This window comes from Meles meles, chromosome 4 (genome assembly GCF_922984935.1).
Source record: "Meles meles chromosome 4, mMelMel3.1 paternal haplotype, whole genome shotgun sequence".
NCBI classification, from domain to species: Eukaryota; Metazoa; Chordata; class Mammalia; order Carnivora; family Mustelidae; genus Meles; species Meles meles.
In genome coordinates, this window is record NC_060069.1 from 106,991,563 (window position 1) to 107,009,419 (window position 17,857).

Consider the following 17,857-nt stretch of genomic DNA (forward strand, 5'->3'; position numbering starts at 1 on the left):
AATCAGGTTCCTAATCTTGCTGAAACACAAGCCACTTTCTGGCCTCAAATGCCCGATAACTGCTCAGCCTGCTGTTGGCGTCCTCCCTGTCTTCAAAAGGTGTGTGTGTCAGACATGGTAGTGGTTAGCGGGTCTCTCCGGGGAGAGGTAACCCCGGGTCCCGCAGCTCCTCTAACCTGGTTCTGTCTCTTCCCGTTATAGTCCCCTCTCTGTGAGAATCTGAAAGCTCTCCTCTTTTTAGTTCCTTTATGAGTAAATATTTCAGCAAATGTTATCTGGCAGTGAGAGAGCTGACAGACCTGGAAGTATTTCTAACCTGTTTTCTGAAATCTCCTCTGATTTTTCCTCAGACATATTCAGGTCTCTTCTGTGTGAGCATAAACCCTTACAAGTGGCTCCCAGTGTATCAGAAAGAAGTCGTGGCTGCCTACAAAGGGAAGAGGCGATCAGAAGCTCCCCCTCACATCTTCGCTGTGGCCAATAATGCCTTTCAGGATATGCTTCACAGTAAGTGGCTGCCCTACAAAATGAAAGGTAAAAATATCTGATCTACTTTCTTCTCCGTGTCACTAAGAGGTGGGTAGGCATTGTGAGCAGAGCGTGGCCTTTACAGTTACCTAATCACTTGAAGCCTCCATTTCTTTGGGATAAAACATGGGCAAAATAGAGCCTGCCTCCTAGGGTTCTGGAGATGATTAGCTCACGTCAAATTAAGTGAGATAATGCATTGAAAGTGCGCAGCCCAGTGGCTGGCCCAGAGTAAGCCCCCTGTAGATGGCAGCTTTTATTACATCGAGCGCCTGCTAGAGTTTCTGGCACAAAGAAGTTTCTCTGTAGCTATTATAACACCATGCTTCTTAAAAGGCTTAAAATGGCAAAAATGTCAACCATTAGTCAGTTATCATTTGTATTTGGAGCAAGGAAAATAGGCCCGAGATTTATATGTTCTTATGAGTGACATACATAGGGGCAAGGGAAAAAAATCTCTTTTTACTCTGTACTCTTTAAATGGTATTTTTTTATCCGACTGAGAGCAAATCCTTTTCCTTGTGTCTGACTTCAAACCGCAACCAAGGAAATTTTGAATAAGTTTGCCAATACGTAGAAGCTCTGGCAGAAGAATGTTCTGACATTTTCTTTTCTTTTGTAGATCAGGAGAATCAGTCTGTACTTTTGACGTAAGTGTTTGCCTTGCCACTGCTTTCCGGCTAGCGGTGAGAGTTTCAATGGAAACAGATATCTACATTTCACTGGGAATAAAACATAAATTCACTATCTTTGAATTGTTTGCTCTTTAGATACAGAATACATTCTAGGCAAGAATAAGATACTCAGGAAATTGTCCTCACAATTTAGTCAGTGATTACTCCAGATATGGTACTAGGTAGGTTGCCCCCACCATCTTAGTAGATCTTTTAGAATTCATAGTGCACAAAGTGATCTTAGTCACCTTTTTGATGGAGAACTCCCTGTCAAAATAATCGTTTTCCAAGGTCTGTGGACTGGCTAACTGGGCAGAGAGCCAGAAAGTTCAATGGGTATGACCATGGAACAAATAACCTCCTGCCAGATCGGAGCAGACCAAGGTACTTTAAGTAGTAGGAACTAAAAGATGGTGACGCTTGGAGCAGAAAAGGAGGGCAAAGACCAGTGATATTGTATTGTATCTACTTCTAATGAGAAGAGCACTGGTTGACCAGATGAACTATCAGCGTGGTGGCTGGGGAAGTCTGGGGAGGCTAAGATTCAAAAGGCAGTGAAATGCTAACGTTCTTGGTCTTCCTAAGCAATGGTGGTGTCACCTCATGCCTGGGGCTCTCCATTGGCTTTAATCATCTCAAGAAGAAAAATAGTCTCAGAATCTTAGAGCTAGAAGGGTAGTTGTGTTCCAGCCTTGCAGAGAAGATTGACTACTTCCTGGAGTTTCATAGAGATAAAGGCAGGCCTTGATCCTATGATGCTTTGGGTGATAAGGCTAGCATCACTACGTTCTTCCCACATCACAAAGTTAACTGGTTATCAAAGGTAAAAGGGAACTCTAAAACCCAGCTGCCTGGTAGATTGATTGGTAAGCCCTCTTCTCAGGGTGAAGGTTGGACCTAGCCATGTGGTAGCCTTAATATGTGAAAATCCCTGCAACAGCTGGTAAAGAGGAGACCTGTCTTTAATTAATAGAGAAGCTCCTCAGCTTTTTGTTAACCAGACCATGAAGAACAGGCTTCCAGTTTTTATAAAATCTTTAACCTTCCTGTACTGAGTTTTGATGTTTGTTCATGCTGTTTCTGCAGCCTGAGATAGTCCTTCCCTTTCTCCCAATTGATTAAATACCTACATCTCTTTAATCAAGTTTCCTCTCCAGTTCCATTTTTCCATAAAATTTTTCCTTCTTGTCTTAGCCTATATGGTTAAACTGATTTAACCTTTCACTGTATTTATAATCCAAACCAGTTAACTGTATCATTGAATTTCTCATCGCAGAGGAGAATCTGGTGCTGGAAAGACTGTGAACACCAAACATATTATCCAGTATTTTGCTACCATAGCAACCATGGGTGAATCTAGGGAAAAGCTGGTAAGTGCTCATTTATCTTGTCAGGAAAGGTGAGGTAGTCCTATCCTGATCATGGAGTCTCTGCCTTGACCACTTTTGGGGGAGAAAAGAGGAGACAAGAGCCATAGAGCAATTAGAAAATTATAGAAAAGGGTTTTTTTCCCCTATCTTTGCCTCTTGAGAGGATCACCAAGTACTTCAAACCAATAACCCCCAAACATGAAATCACATACTTTGCTTCAGATTTGCTTCAAGGGCTATATAGGCTGATCTTTGTTGATTGTACCCTCTGAGAATTACACTTAAGATCCAAGCCATCTTCCCTAAAGGCTAGAGTCATCAGTGTTTTGAATGGCCAATTTAGATATTTCTGAATCCCTTTAGCTACTGTGAGATGTCAGAATTCCACAGATAAGTACCAGTAGAAGTCTCCTTCCTTTACCACTAACTCCTGGATCAAATCCCAAACGCCTGATGGGCATTACCTCAGTATTAATCACATTCTAGGTTCTACTTATCTTCCCTCTCTATTTAATTACTTTTATCTTTGGTGATTTTTAATTTAGCTTACTTTGTTTAGCTCCATTAACAGGTTGATGGGTTTTATGATAATTTGAGAAAACTAGACCGTGAGAATTGGTATGCAAAAATAAAATTAGATAATGCTGAGTGAGACTCAAAATCAACAAGTTATTGAGCTGTTAGAGCCTCTCATCTTTCTATGTCTGGCATTGTTCTTTTGCTTTTTAAAATTCAATCCTGGATGCTCCCTGCTGTTTTTTGCTAAGAAGTATATCGAAATAGCAACCTGGTCCAATTTTCAAACCATGAAAAGTTTCCCATTCACCATATTCCTGAATTTGATTGATTTCTTTAGGTATCAGTGAACTCTATTATTCACTAGATGTTACTTCATTTCTGTGTGCATTTTAGGTTGTTCAGTGTGTGTTTGTTTTAGCCATTGAGCCTTATGATAATACATGACACAAATACATAATACATGAGAAACTTTGCTCCTTTAGCCCTTTTACCTATTTATAGTAGACCCATATGATGTAGAAGGGATGTAATATTTGTAGTTTTATATATATATATATATATTTTTTTTTTTTGAGAGCAAGAGAGTGTGTGTGCACATGAGAAGGAGAGAGAGATAGAGAAAGCGGGGCTCAATCTTACCACCTGAGCTAAAATCAAGAGTGGACACTTAACCAGCTGAGCCACACGAATGCCCCTAAGTTTATAAATTCTTGAATACTATATACTAAGTAATCCCTTTCATGAAATGGATCTTTGATGTTGAGTGGCAAACAACATAGCCACATTATAATGGGGATGCTGAGTGTTCATTCAGACTTACTCTGTGGAGGTGATCTGCTAAGCACACACAATTCAAAATCAAAATGAGTATCATCACTGACTCATTGCTTGGCATGGACCCCTGGATTACTTAGGAATCATAACAAGGAAAAATAATTTAATAATTATTAAAAAATTATTAAAAATAATTTAATAATAAAAATTTAATAATGCCAAGAATCTGCTATATTATCTTAGGATAAATTTCCAGGTGTAAGAATTAAATGGGATGAGAGGGAGATAAACAATGGGGAAAATATAAGGTATGAAGTCTTTCTGGAAATAGGCTATGGGATTGATTGAGTGATTGATGGTAGATTTTTAGTTCCTTTCCCCACTTAGGCCAATTCCAACCAAAAGAAAAGCATTGCAAATAAATGAGCTCCCACATATATTCATTCACAGGGGCATTGTACAGTTTTTCATTCATCTATTTTTCTGAGTTCTGATTCCGAAGTAACATTGTATAAACAAAATTTGGAAACAACTTTTGGCTACTATTTATCCAAAGCAAGAATGGGTCAGATCTAGGGATGGAGGGCTTACCACATTACAGAATTTTACTGAAAACTTTATCTGCTGTATTTCTCTTACTTGTACCTCAGGGGACTTTAGAAGATCAAATCAAGCAAATGCATCCTATTTTGGAAGCATTTGGAAATGCCAAGACCCTGAGAAATGACAACTCCTCTCGTTTTGTAAGTAGCATGATTGAGCAGTATATCAGAGTCTCTAATTTTTAAGTCAATGGTAAAATTTACCATTTACCAGGTCTGAGCACATAGGTGTAAAAAAATTTCTTGAACATCAAAGAGGTCTAATATTTTTAGATTGCTTGAAAAAGAAAGAGATCAGTTTTGTTAGTAAGAAATTAAAATTATATATAAATATGCACCAGAGAAGCTTCTATTGTTTGGTCAATTTCAGGAAGACAATGTTTAATAGTTTCAAATTCCTTTCTACTCCCAGTAGGGAAGCTCACCCAGCAAATTCTAATAATGCTTTATATTGCGTCACATTTTACAGATTTGAAAGTACTTTCTCCTTCATAATTTCCTATACTCCTTATAACTAGTCAATGTTATATATATGTTATATAACTATATAACAATGTTCTATAACTAGTGAATGTTCCTCATTCACTTAGTACAATTATTGTTTCTACTCTTGCCTATGGTTCTTTTACCTCTGCATATTTTCCACTGGGGATTTTTTTTTTAACAGGGAGAAAACATTTTTAAAAATTGCTTTGATAACTGCAGTCCCAGGATAGAGGAAGAATTTGAATTTCAAACCTTAGTTTCACAAAGCCATTTTATGACAAAAACGAGTGGCAGGGAGCCATTCTATAATTTACAAGGAAATTCACAGAAGGCTTCCCACCTGAATCTTTGGGCACAATTAAATAACAGTCTCATGATGAGGTGGTTGGGTTCAGTCCAGGGCCTTTGCACTGCCCTGCCTGTTCCTTCACCTGCTTGTGAGGTCTGACTGCATAGCAGGTGCTAAGATTGGTCCATAAAACTGGTATTTTGGGGATTGGGTAGAATGTGAAGGGATTTTCTGTTAAAAGATGAAAAAAGAGGGGAAGAAAGGAAGATAAAAGCAAGGAAAAAGTAGAAGAAAAGGAAGACAGGAAAGAGCAGCAAGTGGGAGGAAAGACACATAAGGAAAGAAAGCAACTGAAAAAGAAGAATGAGAAAAAAGTTGGCAGGTAGAAGAAAAAAGCAGGGAAACAAAATATGCAAAGATGGATGAACAGAAGGAAGGAAGAGGGGAGGAAGGGAGGAAGAGAAAAGAGAGTAAAGGGGGTCCAAAAAAAAAAAAATCAAGAAATCGAGGTTAAATTATTTCACTTAATACTGTGCACTTAGGTGTGTCTATAAATGCACATGTACGGGTACTTACACATGTGTGTCTGTGTGTATGGTTTCCATTCCCCTACACATGCTAACTTCATGACTCGATCCCCCTGTTTGTCGCCACTCTCCTTCCCTTGCGTGTCTGCGGTCCCCCTCTACCTACTTCCTTGCAGGGGTGACCTCTACCAGCCTGTCATCCCCTGGCCTCCTCATGCTGCCAGCCCCAGCTGCCACTGACTGCCTCCTTAGCCACCCCTGGCTTCTCACGTGGGCTCTGTCTCCTTGGGCAGCCTTTCTGTCCCACAGATCCTGTCTTATGGCTTTTCATGAGAAGAAAGGAATGGAGCCCCATCTATTATTTATGCCGAAGCAGTGTTTTAAAACAGAAATCTGATCACATCTGCATAAAATCTCCCACTGCCTTCTGAGAACACATAAATAATATTAAACCATACTCCTTCCTGTGGCCTGTAGGACTGAGTGACAGGGTGCCGGGGGCCTAACTGTCTTTTGCCCCTTTTACTCACTGATCTCCTGCACAACTCTCTTTTCTTTAGGATTCAAGGATCACCAAACGTTCCTTTGTTCATGCCATCACATTAGCTGCTTACACCTAGAATCTAGAAGAGTAGGGACCATATGTCCAGGTCCTAGTAGGTTTCCTGGATGGTAGTAGGTTTTCAGTGAATGTTTACTGAATAAACAAAAGAATATGCTGAACAGATATTGCATTTTCTCATTTTTTAGGTGAGAACGCGGAGGCCCAGAGAGATTCAATAATACACACAAGAACACACAGCTAGAAGTCGGCAGGTCTGACACTAGAATCCGGGGCCCCTACCAGTTCTGGTGATCGTTCTGGCTTCCTCCTGGCGTTAACTGATGCCATCTCAGGCCCATGCTACATTTTTCTTTTAACTTTAAACTAGTCACTTTGGGAGTAACGCATATAAGAAAGCCATTGCAACTGTTCGGAATGTTTCCATAGGAGACTGTGTTTTATGTCCCCCCCAGGGCAAATTCATCAGGATGCACTTTGGTGCCAGAGGCAAGCTGTCCTCTGTAGACATCGATATTTGTAAGTAGCCACTGCACTATTTGATTACTTTTCTTCTAACTTTTGCAGCAATACCTAAATAGGAAGCTTTATCCTTTTCTCATCCTGCAGATTTGCTTGAAAAATCCCGAGTGATTTTCCAGCAGCCTGGAGAGAGGAACTACCACATATTCTATCAAATTCTGTCTGGAAAAAAAGACCTTCATGGTAAGTGTGTTATTCTGGAGCTGAGAGACATTGTAAAACAAGAGACAGAAGTCAGATTCTCAGACCTGGGAAAGTGTTGTTTAGTAAGTCTCTTGAGAACTCAGTTTATTTATCCTAGAAGTTAAACAATTATTAAACCAATTATAAAACCAGTGTTCTATAATTTTTTTGAAAGATTTTATTTATTTATTTGACAGAGAGAAAGAGATCATGAGCAGGCGTAGAGGCAGGCAGAGGTGTGGGGGAAGCAGTCTCCCTACTCAGCAGAGAGCCCGATGCGGGGCTCGATCCCAGGACCCTAAGACATGACCTGAACCTAAGGCAGAGACTTAACCCACTGAGCCACCCAGGAGCCCCAAGTGTTCTATAATTTTATATTGCTAGAGAGTTTTTCCAATTTGGTAGAGTTTGGAAGTAAACAGGATGCCTAGAAGGTATAAACAAAAGTGTGTGTGTGTGTGTGTGTGTGTGTGAGTGAGAGAGAGAGAGAGAGAGAGAGAGAATGTGTGTAAAAACTTTAGGTAATTTAAGGCCTTCAATGATTAGAAAATTAGAACCATATGGGCGGTATAGACAAAAGGCCAGAAGTGGGAGTTTTATAAAGAAGGGAGGTTTGGGGTTGGGATATGAAGGATGGGAAGGGGATTTAACCAGAGTAATGAGTGGAGGGTATTTCCTATGAGAGGAACAGTAGTTACAGAGGCAGGAAAAGGCAGGACAGGATTGGGGAGCAGAGAGATCAGGTTGACTGGAAGAAAGGATTTGCATAGAGGAATAGTAGAGATTTTATCCTGATAGTTTCTGAACTCAAGGAGTTGGGGGTGGTGTACATATGTCATAGGGTTGGGTAATAGGAGGTCATGATTTGCTGAGGGCAGTGACAATGAAGCTGCTGTGGTGGGCAGGATGGATGGGAGGCCGAGATCCTAGAGGGAGGGGACTATAGCAGTCCTGGTAGAAGATCACAAGTTATTGTGTACGGTTGTGTCTGTGGGAATGGGAGAAAGGGGATGGATTCATAGAAGAATAGACAGGTCTTAACAATGGCTGAATGTAGGAATGAGGGAGTGATGAGCCAGAAATATTCCCAAGTTTTATGATTTGACCAGGATAAAGGTAGTACCATGAAGAGAAAGAAAAGTAACCAGGGGGGGCAAGAGAATGAACTTCCTGTAGTCACTCAGTATTTATTGTGTGACTGCTGTGTGTGTACCAGGCACTGCTTTTTTAAGCATGGGGGTTGAAAAATCAGGTCCCTACCCTCATGGGCTTATATTCTAGTATGGGAGATAAGTAATAAACAAGTAAATGAAAATATATATAATTTGAGCAAATGGTAGGTCTACAAAAAAAAAATAGGGTGAGAAAACAGTGAATTTGGGCTTGGTAGGGTAGTGGGTAGTTATATTTTAGATAGAATGGTCAAGCAAGGCCTCTCTGGGAAGACAGTATTTTTGCAGACACCTGAATGAGTAAGCGAGTGAGCAGGCAAGATTTCTCGGAATAAAGTTCCAGGAAGAGCAAACAGTGAGTGCAAAGGCCCCAAGGCAGCAATGCATTTGTTTTATTCTTGAGATTGCAAAATGGCCATTGCAGTTGATGGAAAGAGGAAAGAAAGTAACTTAGGGGAGAGGTGGGCATGACAGATCAAGCAGCACCTTGCAGCCTGAGGCAGAGTATGGGAAGTCATTGGAAGGGAAGAATGAGAATTGCAAAGGTCTTGCATATGAAGTAAACTACTGAGGACAAGGATGCTCCCACAGGAGTGGTTGTGGGATGAGATCAAAGATCCAGGTGAGCAAATGAGTGGGCAGTGATTTCCCCCAGCCTCCTATGCTAGGTTCAGTAGGTTAGTCATACCCTTAGTGGTGTTTTGCCTGCGTGGTCTTCAAATTCAAAGTGCCTTCACCAAATGGTGCAAGCTCTGCAAACTGGACAATTATTTTCAGCACAGGTGCAGCTGGTGATACACACACAGCTGCAGTTCTCCTTCTGCTTTCCCTCCACCTAACGTGAAGGGAGAGATTTTTTTTTTTTCCTGGATCTTCCTCTGATTAGCCCTGCCACATTTAACGTGCTCAGCACTGATTTCTCTGCTTTGCAAGCCATCTGACACATAGGGTCCAATGTGGGTACCAGCAGGGACTGTGAAATTTGGGGAAGCATCTCTATTTAAAACTAGAACTGCCCAAAGGCTCTGGGCTGCGGTGGAAAACGCAGGCTCATCTTTAATTCATTGATCTTGCCGAGTCTTTGGGGGCTGCAGAGATTGATTCCTGCACGAAGACTGACATCTGGTGGTCCAAATTGGGTATCGCCAGTCCATTTGTTCTCGGCACCACGGGCCATTCTTGGGGACATTTTAGAATTTGAGTTCTTTTTATTCATGTTTGTCAAAGGAGAGCTTCCGAGTGTCCTGAGGATTGTTACAAGAGAACACACCTTAGCAACATAACGATATGTCCAAGCTTCCGAAAACAGAAGTGCTTATCAGGACCACAAAAGAACTGTATATGGAAAATCAGTCGGGAGGCTGGCCACCCACGGAAGGAGCTGAGGAATGGGATGAAGTGTTATCCCAGAGCCATCTCCCAACTAGTTTCTACATGGGCTAGAACATCCCTCCTCCCCTCACCTCTCACTTTACACTGACCCTTGGTCAAGGCATGGCTAAAACCCACTTCCTCAGAAACCTCAGATATGGCTTGTTGAAATTCTTGTTTGTAATGCTAACTGGATAGGTTGGTTCTGCATATACCTTCCTATTTTTCTTCTCTTCTTTGTCCAGTTTTTTCTTTTTATTGTACCCATTGCTACTATTCAACTGGTGTATGAACTCTACGGTGAGGGGTCAGAAAACACCACCTTGTCTCTTAGAATCTTTGACATTTTGCCTACTGCACTGGGGGCTCAATTTGGTACATGACAGTAATGCACAGGGGTGCCAAGAGGGGCACCCGACCTGTCTACTAGGGGCCTGAAGGCCTCTGGGGAAAGAAACTGTCATCGTCTGGACCTCCTATTCTGGAGCATATTAAGTTTTACTCCCCTGGCCCATTAGGTTTCTCTTGAACTGATCTCCTATCTTCACTCCCTTTCTCCCCACTGGTTGTTAAGAGGAAAAAGATGTGTGTGTGTGTGGGGAGGTGTGTGTGCAGACTGTGCCTTGCCTGACTCCAGAGAGTGCTGTTCAAACTGTAGAGTGATGTGTGAATGATTCTTTGTGGAGTTGGGCAGTGTACAACCTCTTCAGCTGTCCATGGCAGTGTGAGAAACAGGTAATGATGGTTGATGCTGCATAGTGGTACTAGCTACAGGACTTTGTGATTTTAAGGGTTGTTTTTTTTTTTGTTTTTTTTGGTCCGGTGACAGCTTTGCTTCTTTTTATAGTGAACTCAGCTGAGTCTTGGAGAACACTCATTCATGGTGAAAGTAAAATTCACTGTCAGGAAGACATATAAAACAAATCCTTGAATGATAAAATACTCATTCTTAAAGGCTTCTTTGCATCTCCTACTGAAGAGTGGAATCTAGAAATGAACTTGTATGAAGGTTGAGACCTGAATTTCTTGAAGTTGTGAAACAACTGAATTTACCTTTAGCATCATCTTGCACCTCCTCTTTATGCTGTCCCCAGCCTTCCTGACAAGGTCCCCCCCACCTCCATTCCCCACATGCCCACAGCCTGGTCAACAATCTTCTGTGTGGGCCTTATCCGACCTACACAGTCTCGCTGGCCCTCATAGTGTCTCACATAAATGTATTCACTATTTGTTTGCCTTTTTTTTTTTTTTTAACATTCTCTCAGGGCCATTTCTCTGATAGAAATGAAATTAATTAAATAAAGGAATCTCTGTTTACATGATACTCTGAGGTGACCTCAAGACTTAACACAATCAAAATTCATTTTTCCTGGAAAATAAATTTTAATAAGACCTAGTGGGGAAGACGTTTTGAGCTAAAGGCCTTTCAGAGTCCCTCAAACAATCATGCGTGTGGTCTGTACGTTTCTAAGAGCTACCACTTCAAATTGACTACGGCTGCTGCCGTGAATGGTTAGGTCAGTGCATCAGCCATATTGCTGGTTAGTGAGATAAAGGAGAAGCCCATTAGGTGTCCTTTATGACTTCTTTTTTTTTTTCCCCCTTTATGACTTCTTGAAATGATGTGTCTGGAAGCAGGGAGGTGGTGTGGGAGGAGCGTGTGTGTAGCATGTGGGCACTCCGTGGCGCCTTACTCCCGCCCCCTCCTAAATGTTGACTCTTTCCTCCTCCTGGTCTGGTAGACCTCGGACACATGGTGGTCTTTCTGCCATGTTTCCCATAGTGTTTGTCCAATTGTTGGGCCTGCTTGGATGGGAGCAAGACCCTCCTTCTGTTGGCAAAGGAGGAAAGAAATTCCCGTCATAGTTACAAACACAGGTTTGAGTAGGTAGGTGGCTTCGTCTAACAGAAATACTGGAAACTATGTTCTAAATTCAACTGATCATTAATTTGGGACTGGCCAAGTAGTGAGGCTTTCTAGGTTTCTATTTTCCTATATTCTACATACAGAAAATAATGTCAAATATAGCACCTTTCATCAAAATGACCAGAATGAAAATGATCAAAAATGAGATAATGAGAAGTGATTATAAAAATGACATAAAATGAAAAGGATATGAATGGTTATAATTTAAAGTGATCCAATTGGTAATTCTTGGAAAAACCATTTTAGAAGGTAGTTTGTTTTGTTTGTGTGTGTGTGTGTGTATGTATGTGTGTGGTTTTTTGTTTGCTTGTTTGTGTTTTATTTTGGTATGAACTGAAACATCCAGCAGAAACATCCTCTCACCCTAAAAACACTCAGCATTTCCTGCACTAGTTAGATGTGTGATTCCTGTAGCCACCTTGAGGGAAAGGACCATGTTATCTTTATATCTTTACCCCCTCTTCATATCATATACCTAGTGTAGAGAAAAAGTAATTTGAAAGACATGTTAATGATGTCCATATTTGAGGTGTGAGAGGACAAGATTTCATGGCACCCCCAAGTGTAGCCTGAGTAAGGTGGTGACATTCACCAGCACATGGAACCACAGAAGAGGCATAGCTTCAGGGCAGACATGGAAAAACGTCATAGATTCGGGGCTCCTGGGTGACGCAGTGGGTTAAAGCCTCTGCCTTCGGCTCAGGTCATGATCCCGGGGTCCTGGGATAGAGCCCTGCATCCGGCTCTTTGCTCAGCAGGGAGACTGCTTCCCTTCCTCTCGCTGCCTGCCTCTCTGCCTACTTGTGATCTCTGTCTGTCAAATGGATGAATAAAATCTTAAACAAAAACAAAAACAAAACAAAACAAAAAAAGTCATAGATTCCCCAATTTTGGTAATGTTGGATTTGAGCTACTTACGGCCGTCTGCACTGAAACATCTAGTGGCAAGTTGGAGTTCTAGGTTGGGAGCTCAGAAAATATAGATTTGAGAGTCATCAGTAAAGCCATGAATGAGCCTTGCAGAATATATAGACATTTCTTGACCTTGAAAGGCATGACAGTATTTGACACCACTGATTATTCCCTCCTCCTTGAGAATCTCTCCTCTTGGCTTCTAGCACACTGCCCTCCCTTGTTTCTCCCCTAAATCTCTGGTATTTCCCTGTTGGTCTTTCTCTTTCATCTGGCCCTGTAACTTTAGAGTGCCCTGGGCTCAGTCCTTGCATCTATCTCGTGGCGACCTCATTTAACAACGGGTAGTTAAAGATCGTTTCCATCCGATGACTTCCACAGTTCTATCACAAGTCCAGAGTCTCTCCAGGATTCCAGACTCCTAGCTAACTGACTCCTCTATGTCCCGACTTGGTTTGGAGAAGAACCAACTTATATGAATGACTTACAATGGAATTTACTTGTGACTGATTTTTTTTCCTATGGTACCACCATATTTTGAGGATTTTGCACAATGTAAAATAACAGAATCATAGATTGTTATGGTTTAGGCTGTAGATACTGTATAAACTATGGGTTTTAAATGTTTAAGGGGAATTCCTATGGAAAAGAGAGACATGTAGAAGAACTCTTAACAAGGCTAATATGCATGTCCAAGGCCTTTTGCTATTTCAGTGTGTCAATTTCCTTTTAGTTTACACAAAAATAAAACACTTTAAAAGAGAAAAATTTCTAGAAATTCTTAAGATGGATTCTACAGTATATACTCTTCTTGTCTGACTTATTTCACTCAGCATAATTATTTTGAGATTTCCATGTTGTAGCATATATTTATGATAACATCTTAAATTTAATGTGCCTAAGACCTGCTCATGAACTCATCTGTTTCTCCCACCTTATTCTCACCTGTTCCATCTACTTTAAAAATCCACACTCTGAGCACTTTCTTATACCATCATCTCTCTCCTGGATTTTTTTTTTAAAGATTTTACTTATTTATTTGATAGAGAGAGAGCAAAAGTGAGCACACATGCAGGGATAACAGCAGGCAGAGGGAGAAGCAGGGTCCATGCTGAGCAGGGGACTCGATGTGGGTCTCAATCCCAGGCCCCAGGGGATCATGACCTGAGCTGAAGGCAGATACTTAACTGACTGAGCCACCCAGACGCCTCTCTCCTGGAGTATTTAACAGTCTCCTACCTGATATTTCTGCTTCCATCCTTGTTCTCTCTGTCTTTAATACAGCAGCCATGGTAAATTAAAAAAAAAAAAAATCAGGGGCACCTGGGTGGCTCAGTGGGTTAAGCCTCTGCCTTCAGCTCAGGTCATGATCTCGGGGTCCCGCATCAGGCTCTCTGCTCAACAGGGAGCCAGCTTCGCCCTGTCTCTCTGCCTGCCTCTCTGCTTACTTGTGATCACTCTCTGTCAAATAAATAAATAAAATCTTTAAAAAACAACAACAACATCAGATTATGTCATTCCTCTTCTCAAAAACCTTTAACAGCTTCCTATCTTACATAGACATAAATGTCCAAATCCTCACCCTGGCCTGTGAGGAGCTATTATCTATCCTCTTGATGCCTCTCTGACCTCATAACCTACTACCACTTACTTCCTTAATTTGCCTCTTGAGCCACTCAAAAATGCCAGGAAAACTTTTACCTTGGGCCCTCTGCATTTGTTTTTCTTTGTCTGGAGCATTTTCCCCCACTTATTTTCTCCCTGAACTCTTGCAGGTCTTTATTGAAATATCACCTTATAGAGGCTTTCCCTGACCACTCTGTTGTAAACTATAGCTCTGTATCACCAACACTTTTTTGTTTTTAAGATTTTATTTTTAAGTAAACTCTACACCCAGCATGAGGCTCGAACTCACAAACCTGAGATCTAGAGCTGCAGGCTCCTCTTACTGAGCCGGCCAGGTACCCCTGTATTGCCAATACACTTTATCCCCTTTCCCTGCTATTTTTTTCCATGGCACTTACTAACATTGCACATTTCATGTCTTTTCATACATTTTACTTATTTTTAAAATTTCTGTCTCCTGCTGTTAGAATAGAAGCTTCATGGGGACAGGATATTTCCCCACCCCACTGCCGTATCTATAAAACTTACGCTAATGCCTGGCACATTGCTAGAGCTCAACAAATGTTTCTTGATAGAAAGTGAGGCATGAGAAAGAACACAAAGAGATTCTTGGGAATTATGACCATTTCAGGGACATTTAAATCCTCATTCAAATAACGCTTTGAGGATTATATTTCTATTAAATATATATGCTGTATATCTAGTACTTGCCTTCAGCTTGATCTCCTTTGAGCTAGCCCGATTTCTTTTTACTTTTTAACTTTTATAAAACAGCCTCATGTAAATGCTGACATATGCTGGAGACCATTACCGCCATCAAGATAACACACGGATCTGTTCAAAAGTTTTCTCCTGTTCTTTCCTAACTCGTCTCTGCCGGTTCTCACTCCTCTGAGGCTTCCCCTCCCCACCCAGCCCCTGGGCAACCACTAACAGGCTTCCTGTCACTATAGATCTGACCGCATTTTCTCAAATTTTGTAAGTTGGAATCACACAGTGTATACTCTTTTTGGTCTGGCTCTGGCTTATTTCACTCCGCATCATTATTTGGAGAGTCTTCCATCCTCTAGCATATGTCCTTTGTTCAGTCCTTTGTTTGCTGACTAATAATCTGTTGTACGGACACACAGGAGTTTGTTAACTCTTGACGGACACTCGGGTTGTTTCCAAACAGAGCTGCCACGAACACTGGGGAAGTGCACTTTGTTTCTGAGATCGAGGTTGAGGATTGCAGCTTCACTTCACTGAGTGATAAATACAAAAATCAAATGGGCTCAAAGAAACTTCCCAGGGAGCCAGTGTGAGGCGGAAACGGTTAATGGGATTTGGCTAATGTCCCTTGCTGATACCGTGCTGACAGCCTGCCTTAGCTTCCGTCTGCATTATGTTTCCTGACTAAGTGAATCATGTCAGGAGCCTTAGACACATCGGGCGCAGCGCTGAACACGGACGCTGATTTATGGATTCCTTGAAAGACAGCCTCAGCCTCGCTAATAGGGAGGACGTGATATGACAGGATACGTTGCTAATGTTCCCGGGGTGCTCAACCCCAGGGTCTGCCCACTTCCTAGACTTTGAAACTCAGTCCTGTTATATTTATGATTTTACAAAACCTTTTTTGTCCTCTGCCCTCAACCGTGTATCTGGGCCAAATTCCTGTTTTCAAAGTTTTGCCAACATGCATTATCTGCTTTATTCACACCCATTCAAGCTGTTGCGATTGACTCTGTTAGGATTTGGTCGGTGTGGTCTTCTCTTGGGAGGCATTAACACATGACTGACAAGTTAATAGAGGGCAAAATTTGATTGCAGAGGTTTGGCTGTAGAATATGGATTTTATTTTGGCTTGTTTACAAGTGTGCTATCAGCTGTAAGAGTAAACTGTGAATATCGGTCAATTGTTTTCTAAAGCCTTGCAGATTTCTTTAACTGTTTAACTGAAGGTTTTCTCACTGCAGACATGCTCCTGGTGTCTGAAAATCCCTCTGACTTTCCCTTCTGCTCTCACGGAGTCGTTGCTGTGGACAGCCGGGATGATGCTGAAGAACTGCTGGCCACTGATGTCAAGTTTGGGCATGACAGTGAGAAATGGCAGCATTGCAGATCCTTCCTCTTAAGGGTCCTGGAGAAGTCACTTTCCTTTCTTTCGGGGGTGGAGGGTACAAGGAGCTCCTCTAGGTCTGTGTCCGTTCGGAGTTTACTTACTTACTGTAAAAGTGCACATTGTGAGTTTGGTAACTTTAGAACATCTGGAAAGATAGGAAGACATTTCAACTCAATGGCAACCACTGTTTTTATTTGGTATAGGTCTTTATAGTCTTTGTTCTTTTTTCTTCCTATCTGGGTTGCTACTATATAGTTGGTTTGGTGTTTTGTTTTTCTTTTTAATAAAAAGATCATAATCACACTGCATCTAGTATTCCGTATACAGTTTGCTTTTTTGATTCATCCTATAATATAAGCATTTTCAGTGTTATTACAAACTCTTCCTAAACATTTAAATGAATACTTAATATTTTACCAGACATTTGTCCTGTAATGTAGTCACTGTAGTTAGCCATTTTCCTACGGGTAGACTCAAAGATTTTGTTTGTTTTCTACTGTGGTAAATATCTTTGTAGGGAAATGCTTTTTCCGTATATTAGATTCTCCTTATGCTACATTCCCCAGAGTGAAATTACTAGGCAAGGATTATGAATTTTTTATAGTCTCCTGATACATATGCTAAATTAACCACTAGAAAGATTGCGCTGATGTCTACCCTCTGGGAGTGTGTGAGAACACACATCCCGTCACGTGCGGCGGCTTCTCAGGGTGTGGTTCTTCTGTGCCATGGTGTTTTTCTTTTCTGAAACACTTCCCTCTGCCAGTCTTTGAATAAATTTGAGGGGCTATATGGGAGCCCCCCAGATAAGCAACCCATCCGATATTGGTGCTACTTCCTGCCATAACGATGAAAGGCAAAATAATTTACCTCATAGATCAATGGCTGAAAGGGAGAGGAGGGGAGCAGGACATCCAAGGAAAGTTCTAAAACTACTGGAAGTTAAACAAGCCTTCCTAATTCTCTTTTATTTTTTTTAAAGATTTTATTTATTTATTTATCAGAGAGAGATCACATGTAGGCAGAGAGGCAGGCAGAGAGAGTGAGAGGGAAGCAGGCTCCCCGCCGAGCAGAGAGCCCGATGCGGGACTCGATCCCAGGACCCTGAGATCATGACCTGAGCCGAAGGCAGCGGCCTAAACCACTGAGCCACCCAGGCGCCCCCCTAATTCTCTTTTAAAGGGATAAGCAGACTGCGGGTGACCAAGTGCCAACAGGGCCGATTTGCATCGCTTTGAACAGAGCTGTCACACCTCGGGGCTGTGGCGATCTGTTTCATTCCCTCTGACAGCCCTTGGAGTGTAGGGAGGTGTGACACACAGCAGGGGTGAGGTGCTGACTGCAGCCATTAGGCAAATGAAGACATGGCCATCTGTTTCTCTTTTTACAGTGGGCCATGGACATCTTGGGCTTTCTTCCTGATGAGAAGCATGGATCCTATAAACTCATTGGAGCCATCATGCACTTTGGAAACATGAAATTCAAACAGAATCCCAGAGAAGAGCGAGTGGAGGCAGATGGCACAGAAAGTAAGAATTACTCTGAGGCCATGGCACAGACTCTTCAGTTCCCGGACCCCAGGCTTGCTCCCCTTTCCTTGCAGTTACCTCCCCTCTTGGTTTTTGAAAATGATGAAACTGATTAGCAACCTCCCTTGATGGCAGCTTCTCAAAATTATCCTCTGAACCACCATTCTGATACATAATTCT

The 17,857-nt window shown here is 41.7% G+C and overlaps 1 protein-coding gene across 1 annotated transcript in view; it reads left to right on the forward strand.

The window, feature by feature from the left end:
- The window catches only part of MYH15 (myosin heavy chain 15), a 154,133-nt gene that overhangs the window by 11,772 nt on the left and 124,504 nt on the right, over window positions 1-17,857 (forward strand). The window contains 8 exon segments of the mRNA XM_046001581.1: window positions 351-507; window positions 1,151-1,178; window positions 2,479-2,572; window positions 4,516-4,608; window positions 6,787-6,850; window positions 6,941-7,036; window positions 16,003-16,106; window positions 17,539-17,677. Of these exon segments, the coding sequence (XP_045857537.1) occupies window positions 351-507; window positions 1,151-1,178; window positions 2,479-2,572; window positions 4,516-4,608; window positions 6,787-6,850; window positions 6,941-7,036; window positions 16,003-16,106; window positions 17,539-17,677 (775 nt within the window).